At 39.5% G+C, this 20,764-nt stretch overlaps 1 protein-coding gene and 1 long non-coding RNA gene across 3 annotated transcripts in view; one reads left to right on the top strand and one right to left on the bottom strand.

Moving 5' to 3' along the window:
- The window catches only part of LGR5 (leucine rich repeat containing G protein-coupled receptor 5), a 146,880-nt gene extending 132,353 nt beyond the window's left edge, over positions 1 to 14,527 (top strand). Inside the window, exons 13-18 of one of the 2 annotated variants that reach the window (XM_001117502.5) lie at positions 1,220 to 1,291; positions 6,148 to 6,219; positions 7,038 to 7,163; positions 8,497 to 8,642; positions 10,687 to 10,770; positions 11,862 to 14,527. In XM_001117502.5, the coding sequence (XP_001117502.2) occupies positions 1,220 to 1,291; positions 6,148 to 6,219; positions 7,038 to 7,163; positions 8,497 to 8,642; positions 10,687 to 10,770; positions 11,862 to 12,949 (1,588 nt within the window). In that variant the 3' untranslated portion in view covers positions 12,950 to 14,527. The remainder of the gene's footprint in view (positions 1 to 1,219; positions 1,292 to 6,147; positions 6,220 to 7,037; positions 7,164 to 8,496; positions 8,643 to 10,686; positions 10,771 to 11,861) is intronic. The other variant, XM_028829726.2, reaches the window with a different exon arrangement.
- On the bottom strand, positions 7,709 to 12,111 carry LOC107000929 (uncharacterized). Its single transcript, XR_003720706.2, has 3 exons — positions 11,944 to 12,111; positions 9,758 to 11,777; positions 7,709 to 9,364 (listed from the first exon to the last, which is right to left on the bottom strand). It is a non-coding gene; the product is annotated as an uncharacterized LOC107000929 (long non-coding RNA).
- Positions 14,528 to 20,764: the final 6,237 nt, after the last annotated feature.

Raw genomic sequence — 20,764 nt, forward strand, 5'->3', positions numbered from 1 at the left:
TTGGTTCATTTACCCTGTAGTTCACCGGGGAGACATGTGATCCTTTTCCTTCTTACACACACAAGGTGTGACTGTGCAGGGTGGTTAGAAAGTTGGGAAACATAGATAATATTATTTTTTTCATGAACTGTAGCATAATATCAGTAAAACATTTATTATATATCTGCTTTTTTCTCCCCCTAACTCAGGGTACTAGTGAATTGGGTATGTTTGGGCTTTGAAATTTTTCTTATTTTAGAAGTACAATCAAACTTACATATCTAATGAGTGGTGTTATTTTTTAATATGTGGAGACTTGGGTTTGTTGGTGTGTTTGTTTCACAATAGTCAACTTTAGGGGAAGGCCATATTTGTCATATTTAAGGTGCTACAGATGCTACTTATGCATGAAACCCTTTAGAATTCCTCTCTTAATATTGACTCTGCTACAAAACATCAGCCTTGTTGTTTTGTTTTTGATTTCGATTTTTCTTGAGACAGAGTCTTGCTCTGTCACCGAGGCTGGAGTGCAATGGCGTGACCTCGGCTCACTGCCACCTCCACCTCGTGGGTTCAAGTGATTCTCCTGCCTCAGCCTCCTGAGTAGCTGTGATTACAGGCACCCGCCACCATGCCCGGCTAATTTTTTGCATTTTTAGTAGAGACGAGGTTTCACATGTTGGCCAGGCTGGTCTCAAACTCCTGACCTCGTGACCTGCCCACCTCGGCCTCCCAAAGTGCTGGGATTACAGGCGTGAGCCACCGCATGCGGACAGCCTTGTTTTATAGTCACACTTCAGTTTTGATCAGAACAATATTAACCATCTATCCCTTCACACTTAGTTTTTCTCTCAATGCCTTTGGGTGCTTAAGGGAAAAAAAACAAAGCAAATCTATCTGTAAAAGGCAAAGAATCTACCCTCCTGAAGACCCTCAAAGAATCCAAGAAAGACTCAGAAGGCAGCACAAGAAGAGTCCTCCAGTGTTTTGAATGATGATTGCATGTTTGGAATATGGTTTTACGTCCTTCCAAGCAAACTAGCTCCTTTGAAACAGACAATACTTGAGTGTGTAAATGGTAATGTTCTTTTTTAAACAAACAAAAATCAGTCACTTGATAGATACACTTCATGTGTTCCTTTGATTGAGGGCAGGTAGTCCCTCTATAAAAGTTATCTGAAGTCTGTAATCTTTGAAACCAGTAACTTTGAAATCAATCTTTGGAACCCTGTCATTTCAGTGACCTAAGACATAATGAAATCTACGAAATTAAAGTTGACACTTTCCAGCAATTGCTTAGCCTCCGATCTCTGTGAGTATCACCTCCCAGTGCGTTCCCCAGCACAGAGCATGGCCTTCCCCTAATGCTTTATTTTCATTGTGTGCTATTCTGGTTGGACTTTTGTGCGTATATTTGCTATGAAACAGCAAGTATTTTGCTTCTAGTAATTTCCAAGAATAAATCTAAAACTAGTAAGTTTGCAATTATGCTCTCTACCAGTCAGCAGGCAGGAAGTTTTAATGAAGAAGAAGGAGGCTAAGCTGTTGACTAGCCTACTCTGTTTTCTGTCCATAACCTGGAATCAACAGGAAACATTTTACATGCAAAAATGGGATAATCACATAATTCTATCTGCCTGCTTTTTTTTCCTGGTTAAGCAGTTTTTCAACGTGTGTCTCAAAGTGCTTAATAATCACCTGGAGGAGACTAAAAAATACAGACTCCAGACCCTTATCTGCCTCATGAGTTAGAATCTCTGGAGTGGGAACTGGGAATCTGCATTTTAACAAGTACACTAAGGTTTGAACACAGCTGTTCTAGGAAACACTTCTGTTGCTCAGGCAACTAAGATTTGTAAATACTTGTATTTAATTCCATTTTATGATTGAAATGTTATATATTAAGTTTTTTTAACTTACTAGCAGATTATTTTGTGAAATAAGTTAAAACTTTCAATACTGAAACTGGATTTCAACATGATTTTGATGAATGGTGATGATAGGTAATGTTTAAACTATAGTATGTTTGTTAAAAACCTTTCTCTTTTGTTGACTTCTAAAGTTGTTTTTTGTCCTTAAGAGACTATACGTTTGGTAAAATAATACTATTCCTCAAAAGACTTTAAATTTACTTTTAAGAGTCACTTTCTCCCAAAAGTTTACCAGAATAACATCTTGTTCTGAATTTCGTTGTGTTGCCCTTCTCTTACTTTTGGTTGAAATTTACTTATGTAATGTTTTACTTTTAAAAAACAAAGAGGTGTAAAAGGAAAATACTTTTATGATCTGTCTTATTCACCCAGTTTGATTTCTGGCTGCCCCAAAAGTCAGTTCTATATTAAAAGTCAGGTGGATCACGAAGTCAAGAGCTCGAGACCAGCCTGGCCAACATGGTGAAACCCCATCTGTACTAAAAATACAAAAAATTAGCCGGGCATGGTGGCATGCGCCTGTAGTCCCAGCTACTCAGGAGGCTGAGGCAGGAGAATTGCTTGAACCCAGCCGGTGGAGGTTGCAGTGAGCCGAGATCACGCCATTGCACTCCAGCCTGTGACAGAGCGAGACTCTGTCAAAAAAAAAAAAGGCGATCTCTAAAGATACCAAAAGAATGTGACACAGACTCTGAAGAATAAATATCTGAATCCCCCTGAATTCCTCCTTCCCCTGTGACCTCACATTCAATCATTCATCAATTCATCCTCTCCACTCCTCTACCACAGGCCCTTAATGATTCATTTGGATCACCGTCGTCCTCCCAACCAGTCCTTCTATCATCTCTCTACCCATTCATCTTATTCTTAAATAAATCTTATTCTTAAATCTTATTCTTAAATAAATATCTAATCATGTTATTTTCTTGCTTCAAAAACTTTCTAATTATTTTCCCTGTTGTCTTCAAGATCAGACCAAACTTCCCAGCAACACTCTTCAAAATCTGATTCCAGCCTCCTGGTACAGTGTGATCGCTCCTCAACACACTCCAGGTCCCTGAAACATGAGCCACTGTTTCTCCTATTCCCATTGCCTATAGGATCCCTCGCCACCTGTGACTTTCCGCCTGCCCATTTCACAAGAACAAGATCTTCTATCTTTGGGCCCACTTCACTCTGATGCACTTTGCACATTCTCTACTATAGAACTTAAGACTTAGCACTGTCATCAGGTAGACTATGCCATACCTGAAAACAATAAGAACTTTTTTATGTTCCCATAAATTCAAATTTCAGTAAAACTTCTAGCCCAGGGTCTAGTGCAGTGGCTTTTTCATTATTAAGCATTTAAACATGTTCTGAGCACAAGATCAGGGACTGTGAAGTCAGTGTGCCTGGGTTTGAATCACAGCTCCTGAGATTACTCTGTAATTTATTACTCAAGTGACTTATCACACAGTGTCTTTGTTTCCTCATGAGTATAATGAAGGTAAATGATAATACCTACCTCTTAGGGTTGTGGTGAGGGTTATGAGATTAAAACCTGTTAAAAAAAAAAAAAACTCATAAATGTACCTGGCACATTGTAACTATGCAACATTATTATTATGAAATAAGTATATAGCCTTTGAGGGTTCTAGCAAGAAATAGAAATCATTTAAGATGGTTGAAATGCAGAAATACCATTTGACCCAGCAATCCCATTACTGGGTATATACCCCCAAAAATATAAATCATAATGCTGGGTGCAATGGTTCACACTTGTATTCCCGGCACTTTGGGAACCTGAAGTGGGCGGAACACTTGAGGTCAGGAGTTCGAGATCAGCGTGGCCAACGTGGTGAAACCCTGTCTCTACTAAAAATACAAAAAAATTAGCTGGGCATAGTGATGGGTGCCTGTAATCCCAGCTACTCAGGAGGCTGAGGCAGTAGAAACGCTTGAACCTGGGAGGCAGGGGTTGCAGTGAGCTGAAATCGCACCACTGCCCTGCAACCTGGGTGACAGAGTGAGACTCCGTCTCAGAAAATATATATGTGTGTGTGTGTGTGTGTGTGTGTCATTCTGTTATAAAGATACATGCACACATATGTTCATTGCAGCACTATTCACAATAGCAAAAACATAGAATCAACCCAAATGCCCACCAATGATAGACTGGATAAAGAAAATGTGGTACATATACATCACAGAATACTATGCAGCAATAAAAAGGGATAAGATCATGTCCTTTGCAGGGACACGGGTGGAGCTAGAAGCCGTTATTCTCAGCAAACTAACACAGGAACAGAAAACCAGACACTGCATGTTCTCACTTATAAGTGAGAGCTGAACAATAAGAGCACATGGGCACAGGGAGTGGGATACCACACACCAGGGCCTATCAGGGTGGCAGGGGGAGGGAAAGCATCCGGATAAATAGCTAATGCATGCAGGGCTTAATACCTAGGTGATGGGTTAATAGGTGCAGCAAACCTAGCATGGCATATGTTTACCTATGTAACAAACCTGCATGTCCTGCATGTGTATCCTGGAACTTAAAATTAAATTAAATTTTTTAAAAAGACAGTTCAAATGAAAAGACACTTACATAGGTGCTGGCAGGGAACAAGCAAAGGATAGGTGTGCAGCAACCAGTAACATCTGGGGCTAGAGTCACAGGGAGGAAATGATGTTTCCAGGACACAGAAAGAGCTTAAGCATGGAGAAGTGTTGCAGCCCTTGAGAAGTCTGTAGCTGCCGTGAGAGAGATGGTTCCAAAACAGGGAAGAGAAGACCATGAGGGCCCTGACCTCCCTTTCCTCCTGGGGCTTCTCCTGAGAATACAACTGAGGCCATTAGGGAGCTCTGGGGATGCAGCCTGCAGAATCAGCCCCAGGCACAGAGCAGGGCAGGAAAGCAGAAAATGACTCCTCTGGGGCTGCTGGGAGGATTCCAGCACACAGGCTCATGAATTGAAAAGGAATTACAGGCCTTTGAACATATAAATTCTCACATATTTACTTAAACCCCAGTCAAATCACTCTAAGCACCATGGCAGGACTTGGCCTACATTCCAGATATTCTGCTCTGTGAAGCTCTCCCAGGGCACCGTGATCTACTTAAAGCTGCCAAAAAGACTCTGACAGATGGTATTACTTGCTCACCTCAGTGACACGTATTTCTTGAGCAGCTCAACAGAAGACAGTCTTCTCACTCAATTACCCAAAGCCCAGCCGCCATTTGTAGCTTTTCTGCCTTCCATACATTTCCTCCCCTTGTTAGCTGCAATTTTCTTCTGTTCTGGGATCAAGGAAAAGACTTCCAGTTTCCTCCAGGAAAGGAGGACAGGTCCCTAAGGAACCTTTCAAATGAGAATGTAAATATTTTGTGCATACCATTTATTAAGGTAACCCTGGAGCCCAATATCATCAACTTTTCTACACTTGAGAAAAGTTGACTTTGTTTACTTTCAGTTCTCTCAAATGCTTACATCTTAGTTACCATTGTTAGTCATTTACAAAAATTAAAAATCTTAAATTCATCCTTCCTTTTTAAAAATGTAGTTCTTATTCCTGATAAATTATCTACAGAAGTTTTTGTAAAAGATTTTATTCCTACTTAATTATCTGCAGTTCATTACGTGTACATGGGAAGTGAATTTTATTTCCCCATAAACTGTACTTTTTCTTTACTATCAAAGAATTTTATTTCTAACATATGTTGGCCCCTATTTTATTCATATCCTGGCTAATAATTTACTTGTCAGTATCCTTCCTGGAAATTTTCTTGAAAGCATCTTTGTGTTTCTCTCAAGGCCTAACATATATGAGTGATGTGCCCACATTTTTTTGAGTTTCATTACCCATCCAAGGACATTTTGTAATTTAAAACTTACTTGTCAGAAGAAGAGACTCAGAAGTTTCTGTCCCTTCCCACACTGCTACAACCACTCATTTTAGAAAGGCCCTAATAAAATTTTACAACCATATTAAAGTTAACCTTTTAGCAAGAGTAAAAACCAAAATATCCACCTAAATGATGTTTCCTTAATTGGTTTTAACAAGCTTGATTTAAAGTTCTCTCATTAGTCATTTTATACCACTAACATCTTAATCTGAAGGGCAGTTTGATAAGTTAATTGTTTCTGATCTGAATGGAAATTAAATTAATTTTGGTAGAAGACTGAATGCCTATGATAAAACTTCACATGTTCTTGATTCTATTTAATTCTCTCATTTGCCTTTTTTCAAAATAGGAATTTGGCTTGGAACAAAATTGCTATTATTCACCCCAATGCATTTTCCACTTTGCCATCCCTAATAAAGCTGTGAGTATTCCATAACTTGTTTATGCCATGTCTCTTAATAATTGGGGACCATCTAGTTAATTTTAAAAGTTGGTTTTGTTGAAGAAGCTGGAAATGCGCAGATGACCTGCCCTCTGTGTTCTCCGTGCCTAGAGCTTGTCAGAGCCAAGGAGGAGTTCTGCTCCTCCAGGGCCACATGGGCCCTTAAGTGGATAATTGATCTGGGTGACACCTGGTTCTCATTATTCAGCCAAAGTTTTTTATTCTTGCTGAGTAATCAGGTGGAATGGAATAAGATGTCAGTTCAGGTCTGAAGGGCTTCCATTTTATTTTATGCCATTTTGACTGATAGAGAACCTTCCCGTCCCTTCCCTGCTCCAACTTCCCATCTCTTGCTCCTTCCTCTCCCCATCTGTTATCTAATAAAGAAAGAAGAAATTGGTTAGACAGAAGTTTAAAGAGGAACGGGAGTAAATACACCCCCTACACTTTTTACTTCTCACTTCTAATCTAGTCAGCATCACTTTTCAAATTAAATATAGCACCTTCCCCTTGATTTTAGACGTCCCCACCTGACAAAATGAAGCTGAATATAGAACAATTTGAATACAATTAAAACCTTTTCTCCCCTGCAATCCTGACTGTGAATAGAAAAGTTATCCCTAGCTAAACCAAAATGGTTACTTACCGTTTACTCTTAATACTTACCGTTAAGAGTAAGGACGCTGCTTAGAAGTTTTTATTGAGTAGTTTAACGATCTTTGGGTTCTTGTTTTTTTTAACATAAATGTTTTATGCTAACATAGACTAAAAGCCAATTGTTATGTGATGTTTTGCAGGGACCTATCGTCCAACCTCCTGTCGTCTTTTCCTGTAACTGGGTTACATGGTTTAACTCACTTAAAATTAACAGGAAATCATGCCTTACAGAGCTTGATATCATCTGAAAACTTTCCAGAACTCAAGTGAGTTTGTCATTAAAACTAATAAGATGCATTTGTGGTCATGTGAAATAATAGATGTATTATAGTGGTGTTCTAAATTTATGAGGTCGTGAGACCCTTTTGAATTGCATTTCATGCCCTCAAGTCTCCTAACCCTGGAGCATTGTTAGGACAAGCCCTGCAGTGGGAAAATATGTCCTCCTGACCATATTTCCTTTCCTTCTCAAAGATGCCTCCCAGAATCAGAGTTCATTGGAGGAGTTTGAAAACCATTGATCCGTGGGATATATATAAACTAGGGCATGTCATTAAATAACATTATAACATTATTCTACTCTTGTTTACGATTTTTAATTTAGCTTGTATGTATCTAATAAAATGTACTAAATTAATATTTGTTTGAGGACGTAATGCTGCTTAAAATTGGTTATGCTTATTATTGACAAAGAGGTATCCTGAAAGATTGTGTATTTTTTAACCCACGGTAGTTTTTACATACTTTTAAAATTACGAAAATAATAAAACCCCAAAAGAGAGTTGGGAAATTATAAGAGAGAACAAAAATCTTTTTAAAATTTTTAATGTCTTTATTTTTTATGGTTACATAGTTGGTGTATATATTTATGGGGCATATGAAATGTTTTGATACAGGCATGCAAGATGTAATAAGCACATCATGGAAAATGGGGTATCCATCCCCTCAAGCATTTATCCTTTGAGGTACAAACAATCCAAGTACACTATTTTAAAATGCCCAATTAAATTATTATTGACTACAGTCACCCTGTTGTGCTATTGAATAGTAGGTGTTATTTATTCTTCCTATTTTCGTACTCATTAACCAGCCCCACTTCCCCAAAAGTCTACCCTTCCAAGTCTCTGTTAAGCATCCAAGAACAAAAATCTTGAAAATGCCCCCCAAATAACATTTTTAAGTTACTTCCTTCCAAGCTTTGTTTCCAGTGCATTTTTAATTGTTAGACTCAAAATGTGCATAGAAATAGATGTCATATTTTAGTCACTTATTCTGCCATAAGCAGTTTTTCATGTTGCTACAATTTTTCCTAGCAGTCATTTTTTTAACCTTTTTATTTTGGAAATTTTCCATCATTTGAGTAATGGAAGTTGCATCCCTCAGCTTCAGCAATTAAGATTTCATAGTGATCATTTTTAATAACTTCATTGTTTTTATAAATAGCACTGTAATGAACACCTTTATGCCCATAACTTATATTTTTGATTGTTTATTTAGGCTAAAATCCAAAGGTAGAATAATTGGGTGAAAGAAGATGAATACTATATTTAATTATCCGTTTCTTTAAGTGTTTTTTGTTTGGGTTTTGTTCATTTAAAGGATTATAGAAATGCCTTATGCTTACCAGTGCTGTGCATTTGGAGTGTGTGAGAATGCCTATAAGATTTCTAATCAATGGAATAAAGGTGACAACAGCAGTATGGACGACCTTCATAAGAAAGATGCTGGAATGTTTCAGATTCAAGGTAGGACTTGCTATGCCATGGTAATGAAATTGTGTTGTGTTTGATGGAACACATGAAAATGAATTACATTCGATGAAAAGTCATCGAACAGGCCGGGCGTGGTGGCTCACACCTGTAATCCTCAACACTTTGGGAGGCCAAGGCAGATGGATCACTTGAGGTCAGGAGCTTGAGACCAGCCTGGCCAACATGGCGAAACCCTATCTCTACCAAAAACACAAAAAAATTAGCCAGGCATGGTGGCGCATACCAGTAATCCCAGGTACTTGGGAGGCTGAGGCATGAGAATCGCTTCAACCCGGGAGGCAGGTTGATTCCAAAGCAAGCTGAGCTGAGATTGCGCCACTGCACTCCAGCCTGGGCAACAGAACAAGACTATCTCAAAAAAAAAAAGAAAAAAATAATTATCAAACAGATTATCTGAACTTCAGACAAGTCCTTGTACCTCAGCAAATTGTGAATAAATCCCACTTTTTAAAGACTACCTGAGAAAGAGAAAACTCGCTCAGGATTCATTCTAAAATTTCATCTGTTCTGTAGGCGAATTCTTATATTTATATTTATAATTAGATTCCCGCTTAGCATATACTGTCCTCAGGGGTGATTACTGACATGGTGTTTCCATCAGCTTTTTAAAGGGTGCTATTTCGGAGGATGCCTTTTTCATACACACTTCAGAACCTTTTTCTCCAGAAGACAAAATCCATTTTCATTCTTATGGCCTGGAAGGAGTGAAAGATATAAACATTTTAGATTCCTTCGTATTTCAGCAGAAGGGCTTAAGAATCCTACTTTTTGTCCAACTGATTCTAAATCATTCTCCTCCCCTACCCCACCCCGGGGTATCTGTCCGGAAGGTGAAATGAGATAATGTCTGTAAAGCTTGGCTTTCCTTGAATTAAGACGTTACCTAAACAGACAACAATGCCTCTCAAACCACACCTGTGGTAATGAGGAGGCGCTTTGGGCACCACCCCCTGCCTTCCCTGCCCACCCTGCGAGTTTGCACAAAGTCTAAACAGACTAAACAGAAGGATGGCTTCTCACCCTTTGGGCCTTAATGGTTTGTTGATTCCAAAGCAAGTATGATTCAGTCTGTCGGCAGATAACCTTACCAGGTTTTCCTGTCTGCGTATCTGTTTAAGGAACTGATATCTTGGTCCTTGCCTTTTTTGTTTTAGGCCACAGCATGCGTCTTGTTCTTGTTCTTGCTTCAGTTTTTGCTCCTCCTGCCTCACCCACTCTAATGTCTCTCAAAAATGTTCACTCAAAAAATAAAAACACAAGCAAAAAGTTATTAGAGAGCCTACTTTGTGCCAGGCACTGTTCTAGGCCTTGAAAGCACACAATGAACAACAGAGAGAGACGGTCATTCATGGAGTTTATTTTCAAAAGCAGTGATTCTCAACCCTGGACCACATATTAGAATCACATAGCAACTTTTAAGAAATATTGGTCCCCAATTCCCACATGAGACCAATTAAATCTGTGTCTTTGGGGAAATATGTTAGATCACAAAACTCCTATTTCATGGATAGCTAAACCAAGCACCAAGTAGTTACTTGATTTGTCCTCCGTTATGCAGAATTCCCCAGGGAAGATTGAAACTTACTGTATCTGATTCTCCCTCTGGTGTTCAGAGAACATAGCCTAGAACATTTGCACTATAGCTATTGTAGTGTTAGAAATTTGGATAAAGTGGTTTCTGCTCTGAATGAAGAGGCCCATAGCCTCCTCTAATTTAGCTCTTCAATGTGGGAACATCATGAGCTGCAGGGAACAAGAGCAGAATGGGAGAGTTTAGATGTTATACCCGGAGTCTTGGGTCACTCTCCCTCATCCTCAGTTGTACTAGAATAGTATGTCACAGCAGCTTGAGTCGAACATCCAAAGACAACTTTATAAGGGACTTGCAAGAAAGCTAGAGCACAAGGAATTTGTGACAGTTCATGTCTCCAGAATAACCCAGGACTCTCCACTCTGGGATTTGGTCCCTTGAAAAGAGAGGCAGAACTAATCATTCCAGGACTTCTTGTGCCTGCAGATGAACGTGACCTTGAAGATTTCCTGCTTGACTTTGAGGAAGACCTGAAAGCCCTTCATTCAGTGCAGTGTTCACCTTCCCCAGGTGAGAAAGGCATCAAAACTTCCTTAACAGCAGTATGCACCACTGATTCTGAGTCCATGAAAAACAATGCAGCTATACTTTAAAAGCCAAATCTGTGCCAGCTATGCAGCTCATCAGTAACCCTCCCCATAGTGGCCTGTCAAATACAAATGTTCATTCCCTGGAGTTTTCACTTGCCAATAGGATTGAGGTGGGAGGACTTTTAATTTAACTTAATGTAAACTAAAGAATCAAGTATGCTGTTAGAGGTATATGTAATTTTTAAAATGATATTAGCAATTTACCCTGAAATAGTATGCTATAATCTTGTTTTGTGTAATCACCGACTTTTGAAAGTGACTTAGGTTTTTCTTATAAATAACTATTTGGTAAAAGCAAATAATAGTTTGTACAGATAGAAAGGAAGGAAGGAAGGAAGGAAGGAGAAGGAGGAGGAGGAGGAGGGGGGAAGGGAAGAAAGGAAAGGAAAGAGGAAGGGGAGGGGAAGAGATGGGAAGGGAGGGGAGGAAAGTGAAGTTGAATTCACTTAATAGTTTGTCCCATTCCAAAAAACAGGATGAGCCAGTTGAAAAAAGACAACTAGGAAGAGTTGATATTTTATTTTTAATGAATAGATTGTTCCTTGCTCCCTAACCTCAAATTTTAATCTAAAACTAAGATGATATTTTCATGAAACGCACGTTCATAATATTATGGAGTATTCCCCTGGGATTCTCCTTGTCTGCCTATGGAAACTTGTGGAAATATTCTGAAAAGTTATGTAATGAAAAGTCCAGGAGATCTGGCTTTTTACCTGGCACCAACACAGCTGTATCTTAGGGACTTCAATCAAGTGATCAAAATTCTCCATTCTCATTTCTCCATCAATACCCTGGAACAGGAGCACCTGGTGTACTCACCCAGCTAGTGCTGCAGAAGATCCAGGGTGACAGTGGCTTGAGATAGTGGAGCATGCACATGGGCACTGTGTGTTATCAGGCTGTTTTTGACCACTATCTCTTGGCATCCTAAATAAAGAGACAAAAGGGTAATTCAGCAAAAGTTGTAAACCCTAATTTGATACTCAATCTTTTCCTTCCTTGGACTTCTAGGCCCCTTCAAACCCTGTGAACACCTGCTTGATGGCTGGCTGATCAGAATTGGAGTGTGGACCATAGCAGTTCTGGCACTTACTTGTAATGCTTTGGTGACTTCAACAGTTTTCAGATCTCCTCTGTACATTTCCCCCATTAAACTGTTAATTGGGGTCATCGCAGTGGTGAACATGCTCACGGGAGTCTGCAGTGCTGTGCTGGCTGGTGTGGATGCATTCACTTTTGGCAGCTTTGCACGACATGGTGCCTGGTGGGAGAATGGGGTCGGTTGCCAAGTCATTGGTTTTTTGTCCATTTTTGCTTCGGAATCATCTGTTTTCCTGCTTACTCTGGCAGCCCTGGAGCGTGGGTTCTCTGTGAAATGTTCTGCAAAATTTGAAACAAAAGCTCCCTTTTCTAGCCTGAAAGTAATCATTTTGCTCTGCGCCCTGCTGGCCTTGACCATGGCCGCAGTTCCCCTGCTGGGTGGCAGCGAGTATGGCGCCTCCCCTCTCTGCCTGCCTTTGCCCTTTGGGGAGCCCAGCACCACGGGCTACATGGTCGCTCTCATCTTGCTCAATTCCCTTTGCTTCCTCATGATGACCATTGCCTACACCAAGCTCTACTGCAATTTGGACAAGGGAGACCTGGAGAATATTTGGGACTGCTCTATGGTGAAGCACGTTGCCCTGTTGCTCTTCACCAACTGCATCCTATACTGCCCCGTGGCTTTCTTGTCCTTCTCCTCTTTACTAAACCTCACATTTATCAGTCCTGAAGTAATTAAGTTTATCCTTCTGGTGATAGTCCCACTTCCTGCATGTCTCAATCCCCTTCTCTACATCCTCTTCAATCCTCACTTTAAGGAGGATCTGGTGAGCCTGGGAAAGCAAACCTACTTCTGGACAAGATCAAAACACCCAAGCCTGATGTCAATTAACTCTGATGATGTCGAAAAACAGTCCTGTGACTCGACCCAAGCCTTGGTAACCTTTACCAGCTCCAGCATTGCTTATGACCTGCCTCCCAGTTCCGTGCCATCACCAGCTTATCCAGTGACTGAGAGCTGCCATCTTTCCTCTGTGGCATTTGTCCCATGTCTCTAATTAATATGTGAAAGAAAATGTTTTCAAAAGTTGAGAACCTGAAAATGTGAGATTGAGTATATCAGAGCAGTAACTAATAAGAGCTGAGGTGAAACTCGGTTTAAAAACCAAAAAAGCATCTCTCAGTTAGTGAGAAAAGGCTGAAAACCTATTGATACTTGAGAGTGAATATAAGTCTAAATGCTGCTTCTATAATTTGTTCAGCTAAGGGGTAGATTGGTCACACTATTTAAGTGAGCCCAGATCAAAAAAGTGGATTGAAATTTCCTTTAGAAAAGATTCTCCATGATTTGAATTGCATTCTCTTTAAACTCACCAATGTAATCATTTTGGGAGGAGGGAGAACCCACTTACTTTCCAAAAATGGGTTTATTTAAACCCACAAACTCAAGAGGTTGTTGGGGGAACTAGGAAAATAAGGGTTTTCAATGAACTGCATTACTAGGTAGAGGCTGTGATCCATAGGATTTCATTCTAATGACCATGTGAAGATGTCTGAGCCCTCCTTTGCCTTTCCTCAGAAAGGATCCTTCCAAGGCACCAATCCCTTGGATGGATAATGTAAGGTATTGTTAACTCACTCATATTGAGATCATTTTTAGAGATACCAGGTTTTATATATCAGCACTAGATGGTTCCACCCTCATGGAATAAAACTGCTTACAAATATTTTGAAAGGAAAATTGACCGAAATTCTTAAATTGTTACTAAGGCAATCATGCACAGGTGATGTATGTCTTATCTGATTTGCTTTTAACTCCTTGGTGCCCCAAGCTCAGAAGGGAATTCCACTGCCAGCAATGAACATACCTGGAAAAGACAGTAAGCAATTTGTTGTTGTTTTTTTTTTTCCTGGGTTAGTAAATAATTTTTGCAAGAGGTTTTATCAGTTGATTCAAACCGATGTGTATCTTAATGATCAAATGTGCACATGACGTAAATTAAGTCCACTGATACAACTTCTCACACATGCCTCTCTAGCAGCTCTGGCAAACCCAATATCTGACACCACTTTGGACTCAAGAGACTCAGTAACATATTATCCTGTTTATTTAGCTTGGTTTTAGCTGTGTTCTCTCTGGATAACCCACTTGTGTCAGGAACATTACTTCTCTGCTTATTCGATATTAATACTGTGTTAGGTATTTTAAGAAGCAAGTTATTAAATAAGAAAAGTCAAAGTATTAATTCTTACCTTCTATTATCCTATATTAGCTTCAATACATCCAAACCAAATGGTTGTTAGGTAGATTTATTTTTATATAAGCATGTTTATTTTGATCAGATGTTTTAACTTGGATTTGAAAAAATACATTTATGAGATGTTTTATAAGATGTGTAAATATAGAACTGTATTTATTACTATAGTAAAGGTTCAGTAACATTAAGGACCATGATAATGATAATAAACCTTGTACAGTGGCATATTCTTCCATATATATTGCATTTCTCTGTCCATTTTCTTTAAATTCATGAACTGTATATATGTAAATATATAGTACTTGTAAATAGATTCTAAATTTGCTTTTCTATTGGGTAAAAAATAAATTTGTAATAAAATGTGACTATAAAACAAAATATTTTCAAGTCTATTTATTGAGCCCACAGGCAGATATATAGTCTCCTAAATGTTTTTAAGTTTTGGAGTATAAGTACCTTTGCTATTTAAGTATTAATATTTGTTCTTAATACTCTAAATATATGGGACTTATCTTAAAAAATCAATATTTCACAAAACAAATCAAAATATCATTACCAACTCCTGAATTGTTTATGATTGATAATGCCATTTTGTCCTGACTGTTGTGAAGCTTATGATAGTTTGGATTTTATAAGCTAGAACTTTTTTTGGTCTCAAACCTCTTTTGCAATGTAAGAAAAAAACCTCACAATTAGAAAGAAATATATGAATAACAAATCAACCTTAAATAATTCATTTGATGATTATGTCAAGGCCAAAACATGAGGACATGCAATTCCCAGGGCACAAAGAAACGCACTGTTCCCCTTCAGTCCCCATCCCCAAAAACATGAGAAATGAAATTATTTTTCTAGACATCTGTGCCAGACCTTACCAACTCCAGTGGTGATTCCCACCCTCCTTGCATGGATTGCAAAATGAAACCATCAAGTACTGGTAAGAGGCACAGTATTATTGCTAAAATTAACATGTTTACGGAGCACCCACAGGGCACCTGGCACTGAGTTTTCCACCTACCCATCAGACTTAACCACATGCCCAAACCTAGTTAAGAGGTATCCAATGGGATCCTCTCTTGTGCAGGCCATGCTTGGCTTGGCTTGGCTTGGCTTATCTTCAGCGGAAACAAGAGCTCACTCCTGCTACTCTCACACCTCTTAGCCCAGGCAGCAGATATAAAAGTTGCCTCTAGAGCAATGCATCTCATTCTTTCTTTTTAATATTTTTAATATACTTGCCCAAAGTCAGGAACAAGTCCTGGCAGCCCCTCTGTCTCCCACTCAAGAAAACACAAGACAGTAATTAATTAAAAAAAAAAAAAAAAAAAAACAGATACTTAAATTCACTGCAACTTATTTCTTTAGATAAATCCACAGGCTTTATTATTTTATTGACAAAACACTACTCATAATACACCTTACACAAAACACTGACATCTGATAAATGTTCTTCACTCTAATATAGCATAATCAGAAAGAACTTGAATTACATCCACAAATAAATAAATCTACAGTGAGAAGGGGACAGATTGAACAACAGTAAAGAACAAACCATGGAGCAAATTTGTAAAAACCATAAACTGTGAACTAGCTTAAAGTAAGGGAGTAACAATTTTGTTTCCAAAAACAGGTTCATTTATTCAACAAATACTGTGCACCATTATGTGCAGTATTCTGTGCATTGGGGATAACAAAAAACAAGGTCTGGAATTCGCATTCCAGTGGAGGGGAGATAGACAATAAACAAATATAACCATGGAAATATCTGATAGGAACACAAATGAAGGAAATGAAGCTATTTTAAATAGTCTGTTGGGAATGATTAGTGCGCTGCTTTAGAAAGGCCTCTCTGGAAAGCCACCTTTTAAGCTAAGACCTTATGCTCACGATGGAGCTACCTTTGCTTTTGAATTTAACCAGTTACATCAAAAAACTCATCATCTGTAGTCCCTCTCTTCATATGTCACCCATGACAAACTATTTTGAAGGACATTTTAATAAAAAAAATATTAGGTGGCTGTTATCACACACAATTTTTGTTCAACTCTTACTGAAGAGAAAATCATTCTTATATGAAATAAAAAACATCTACTCATTTAGTTTTGGCTAAAAATAGAAAAATGAAGTAGTAAAAGGAAACAAAAGTAGCCACACCCTGTTCATTTAGAACCAGAAAAACTTTAACATATGAAAAAATAACATTGTCCTACTTCTTTGTTAATCTTACCACATTTAGTTCAGGGGCCCATCTGATGAGAAAGAAGTCCTAGACAAATAGACGGGATTGCTGTGACCCTACTAGTTCCATTCATGCTCTTCAGTACTGGAGATTTGATTTTATAGTTCCACTATGCAGATAAAAGAGACTGTCTTCCTACAGGCCACTAAACACTAACCATTTTCTGTCTCAGGCCACAGAGACCCTTAACTACGATTAGGTTATGGTCGCTTTTCCTTGCAAGTGAAGTGGGGAGGGGCTGTGTAGCCATATCCCCATCTCAATGTCCTTATGAACATTTCTAAAGATGTTGAACTCAGATTCTACACTGACTCATTCATCTCACACAAGTTCCTGAAGCCTATCGGGTAGGATGATAAAACTTCAGAAACAGGCAGAAAATGCATGTGATAGGCTGGAGAAGCATCATGGAATACAGTTTCATACCCATTGTGGACATGACTTTCCACTCTAGAGATTGTACTTTACAGGAATGTTGAAAACATGCTACTCCATGAGAACAGTGAATGAAACAGTGAGTGGAATAGGGAAATGATATCCTATCAAATAATAGCCTAAAAAATGGAGAATGTATCACCTGGAGAAAAGCAGGCTAAAGGAAAATATTTAAAATCTTTGAATAATTGAAATTTACTAAGTGCTTTTCTAAGTACCAGCCTATAGTAGGCCAAATCGTAAAATGATTAAACTCAACTGCCAGACAGGCCTGGGTTCAAATCCTACTTCTGTTACCATCTGTGTAATCCTTGGACAAGGTATTTAATTTTTTTTCAGCCTCAAATTTCTCCTCAAAAATATGGGCATCACACCACCAGTCTCATAGCATTGGAAATACTAATAACTCAGTGTATATAAAGTTATCATCACACTACCTGAAAAGTATTGAATAGTACGTATTTAATAAATGGATCCTGTCTTTTCTCCCTTTTTTGACAGCCTTATGGAATGAGCAAAGCAGGAGTTGTCATTTTGCCAATGAAAATATAGAGTCAGAAGAATAAGTGACTTTCGAAGGTCACAGATGAGGAACTAGGACTAAAACCCAAGTTTCACTTAATAGAACTGAAAAACAGTCATAGAGTAAGCTGACTTACTCTTTAAGAGAACAAGAACCAACTGGTGAACGATTCAGAGAGACAGATTTGGCTTACCTAAGAAAGATTCCATCAGGTCTCTTGTATACCAAAAAAAACTACCATACTGAGTGAGAAGTTAGATCAAATTACAGCTCACTTTCCGATGACCAATGTTTTGGATGAGTGCTTGTTAGTCTTCTCAGAAGGAATGCCAGATTCAGAAGATTGCTGAGGAAGGCAGTGAGACCTTATATCAACATCCTGAAACCAGAGGGTATAGTTGTCACAAGTGGGTGGGCGTTCGTCAGTCCACTCAGCATGGTGAAGGATAAAGACGTGAGATTTAAGCCCACTTGTTACAGACCTGCTGTGCAGCACTAGAAAAGTCCCTTCATTGTTTTGGTTCCTGAGTGAGTCTGATCTTTGCCCTCAAACTACTGATGAAACAATATCAACTCTTTAAGGTTCTAGCAGGTTTGATGTCTGTTCTTTCTACTGCTCTCTCTCTCTCCAGGTAGTGAGAAGTACAGATAAAAGTCTAGTAAGCCAGAGCCACAGCCCCAAATCACAGAAATACCATCATCAAACAGCAATAGATGGCAAAGTTAAGACATCACACATCAGATTGTCTCTTTAGCTGCTGACAGTCCTCAGATGTCTACCCGTCACTCTATTTGCTGCCTGCCTTCCTTCTTTCTTCGTATCATTTTTTATCCAAGCCTGTATTAGATTACTGAGATGAAATATTCAATGACTGTGGTTAGTTAGCCTCTTTTGATCATAAGTCATGATGGAGAGTAGAGAGTTACTGGTAGGACACACGTGGAAACAAGAAAAACAGGAATCTGGCCGGGCGCGGTGGCTCACGCCTGTAATTCCAGCACTTTGGGAGGCCAAGGCAGGAGGATCACCTGATGTCGGGAGTTCGAGACCAGCCTGGTCAACATGGTGAAACCTCGTCTCTACTAAAAATACAAAAAACTAGCTGGGTGTTGTGGCATGTGCCTGTAATTCCAGCTACTCAGGAGGCTGAGGCAGGAGAATAGCTTGAACACGGGAGGTGGAGTTGCAGTGAGCCAAGATGGGGCCACTGCACTCCAGGTTGGGCGACAGAGCGAGACTCCATTTCAAAAAGAAAAAAAGAAATAAAAGAATGGCTACTCCATGGACAGAGCAGCCCTAATGGCTGCTAGTTGCCCATTTTTATGGTTATTGCTTGATGATATGCTAAACAAGGGGTGTATTATTAATGCCTCCCCTTTTTAGACCATATAGGGTAACCCTGGCGTTGCCATGGTATTTGTAAACTGTCATGATGCTGCATCCACAGAGGATGTGTTAGGGTTTGTGGCTGGAAAACAACGGCAAATATGAGAGCATGGGCTGGATTAGTATCCCCAATCTGCCTCCCTTAGTGAGGAAAATCTGTCTTGGTCCTTGAACCTCCGGATGGCCCAGCCCCCAGGGCTCTGTCCCACAAGGACAATGAACAACCAGATTCTTTCCCTTTTAGAGAAGCAGAAGATTCAAATTGAGGCAAGATGATTAGTAGTAAGTGCATGCCCTCAGGGAAAACCTTGTAGGGGAAGTGTTGGGGAAATGGGCTGAGGTAACAAGTACCAGCAAATAAAGTTATGCCATAGAGAAAAGTTACAGAATTTAGATGATTAGGCTGGGTGGGGTGGCTCACACCTGTAGTCTCAGCACTTTGGGAGGCCAAGGCTGGAGAAGCACTTGAGCCCAGGAGTTTGAGCCCAGGAGCTTGAGACCAGCATGGGCACTGGGCAACATGGCAAAACTCTATCTCTACAAGAAAAAAAATACAGAATAGAGATGATCAACTGGAAGCAACAGAAGTGTTTGAAGCAAAGACAAAGAAAAACTGGGTCACCATACTGGTGAGAAATCCATAAGGTGAAGGGGACAATAGAAACACTCTATCCCAGGGCTGGGTTAAAGCCTTCCACTTCTTATTTATTTATTTATTTTGAGACAGGGTCTTACTCCCTCACCCAGGATGGAGTGCAGTGGTGTGATCTCGACTCACTGCAACTGTCGAAGGTGTTTGAACCAGAGCAATTCCGTCTCGAATAAGGAGCTGGGAAAAATGAGGCTGAAATCTACTGGGTTGCATTCCCTGATGGTTAAGGCATTCTAAATCACAGAGGAGATGGGAGGTTGGCACAAAATACAGGTCATAAAGACCTTGCTGCTAAAAGAGCTTGCAGTAAAGAAGCCGGCTAAAACCCACCAAGACCAAGATGGCGACAAGAATGACGTCTGGTCGTCCTCACTGCTACACTCAGTCAGATCATGAAGGGAAGATGCTTGAACTGAAAGATCAAACAGAATTTTGGCTGGCAATGACACCATGAGAAGCCAAAATTATGTGTAAATTTAAGTTTTGAGAAGTAGAAATGGCCACTATGGTGAGAAAAACAAAAGACTGGGGTAGCAAGCAAAAAGGAGTAGAAGATGCCAAGCAGCTCTAGGAATGATAAAGTTTCTAGACAGTTCCATTCCCTGGGTGGCTTGGTCATGGTTTTTGGTCCTAATTTTAGGTGTCTGGGAATATGCCTGTTGTATTCTTTCAATGAACCCCTTTTATATTTGAACCAGTTTGAAGAACTTTTTGTAGTTGTTATTATCCCTCACAAAAAAACCACTCTCCAACTAAAATGCCCACCCCCAACTGTCCAAAACGTTTGTTAGTATAGCTGTATTGTCTTTCCTAAACGTCTGGGCAAAATCTTTTAAGCCTTTCTTCCCCAGCTTAGTTACAGTTTCCATTGCCACAGGGGACATACAGCAGGACATCACTGACCCTTCCGTGAATCATCATTCTATCCCTCATTTGCTACGGTCACTTGCTCTGTTCATTACATTAGATATATTTATGCAACATCCAAAACAAAGTAGGCATTTACATATAATACATACAGTACATACAGATGGAATTTTTTTTTTACGTTGTGAAAGGAAAATAAGTAAATAATAAATACATAAATAAATACATCTTGGAAATCTTGGTACCCCAAAATCACTAAGCTAAAGGGAAAAGTCAATTTGGGAACTGCTTAGGGCAAACCTGCATCCCATTCTACTCAAAGTCATCCCTCTGCTCACTGAGAGAAATGCATATCTAATTGCCTCCTCTGGAAAGGATAATCAGAAACTTGAAAGAGTGCAACCATTTGTCTCTCACTTACCTGTGACCTGGAAGCCCCCTCCCTGCTTGAGTTGTCCCACGTTTCGGGATGGAACCAATGTACATCTTACATATGTTGATTGAGATGTCTC

Source organism: Macaca mulatta, chromosome 11 (genome assembly GCF_049350105.2).
Source record: "Macaca mulatta isolate MMU2019108-1 chromosome 11, T2T-MMU8v2.0, whole genome shotgun sequence".
Taxonomy (NCBI): Eukaryota; Metazoa; Chordata; class Mammalia; order Primates; family Cercopithecidae; genus Macaca; species Macaca mulatta.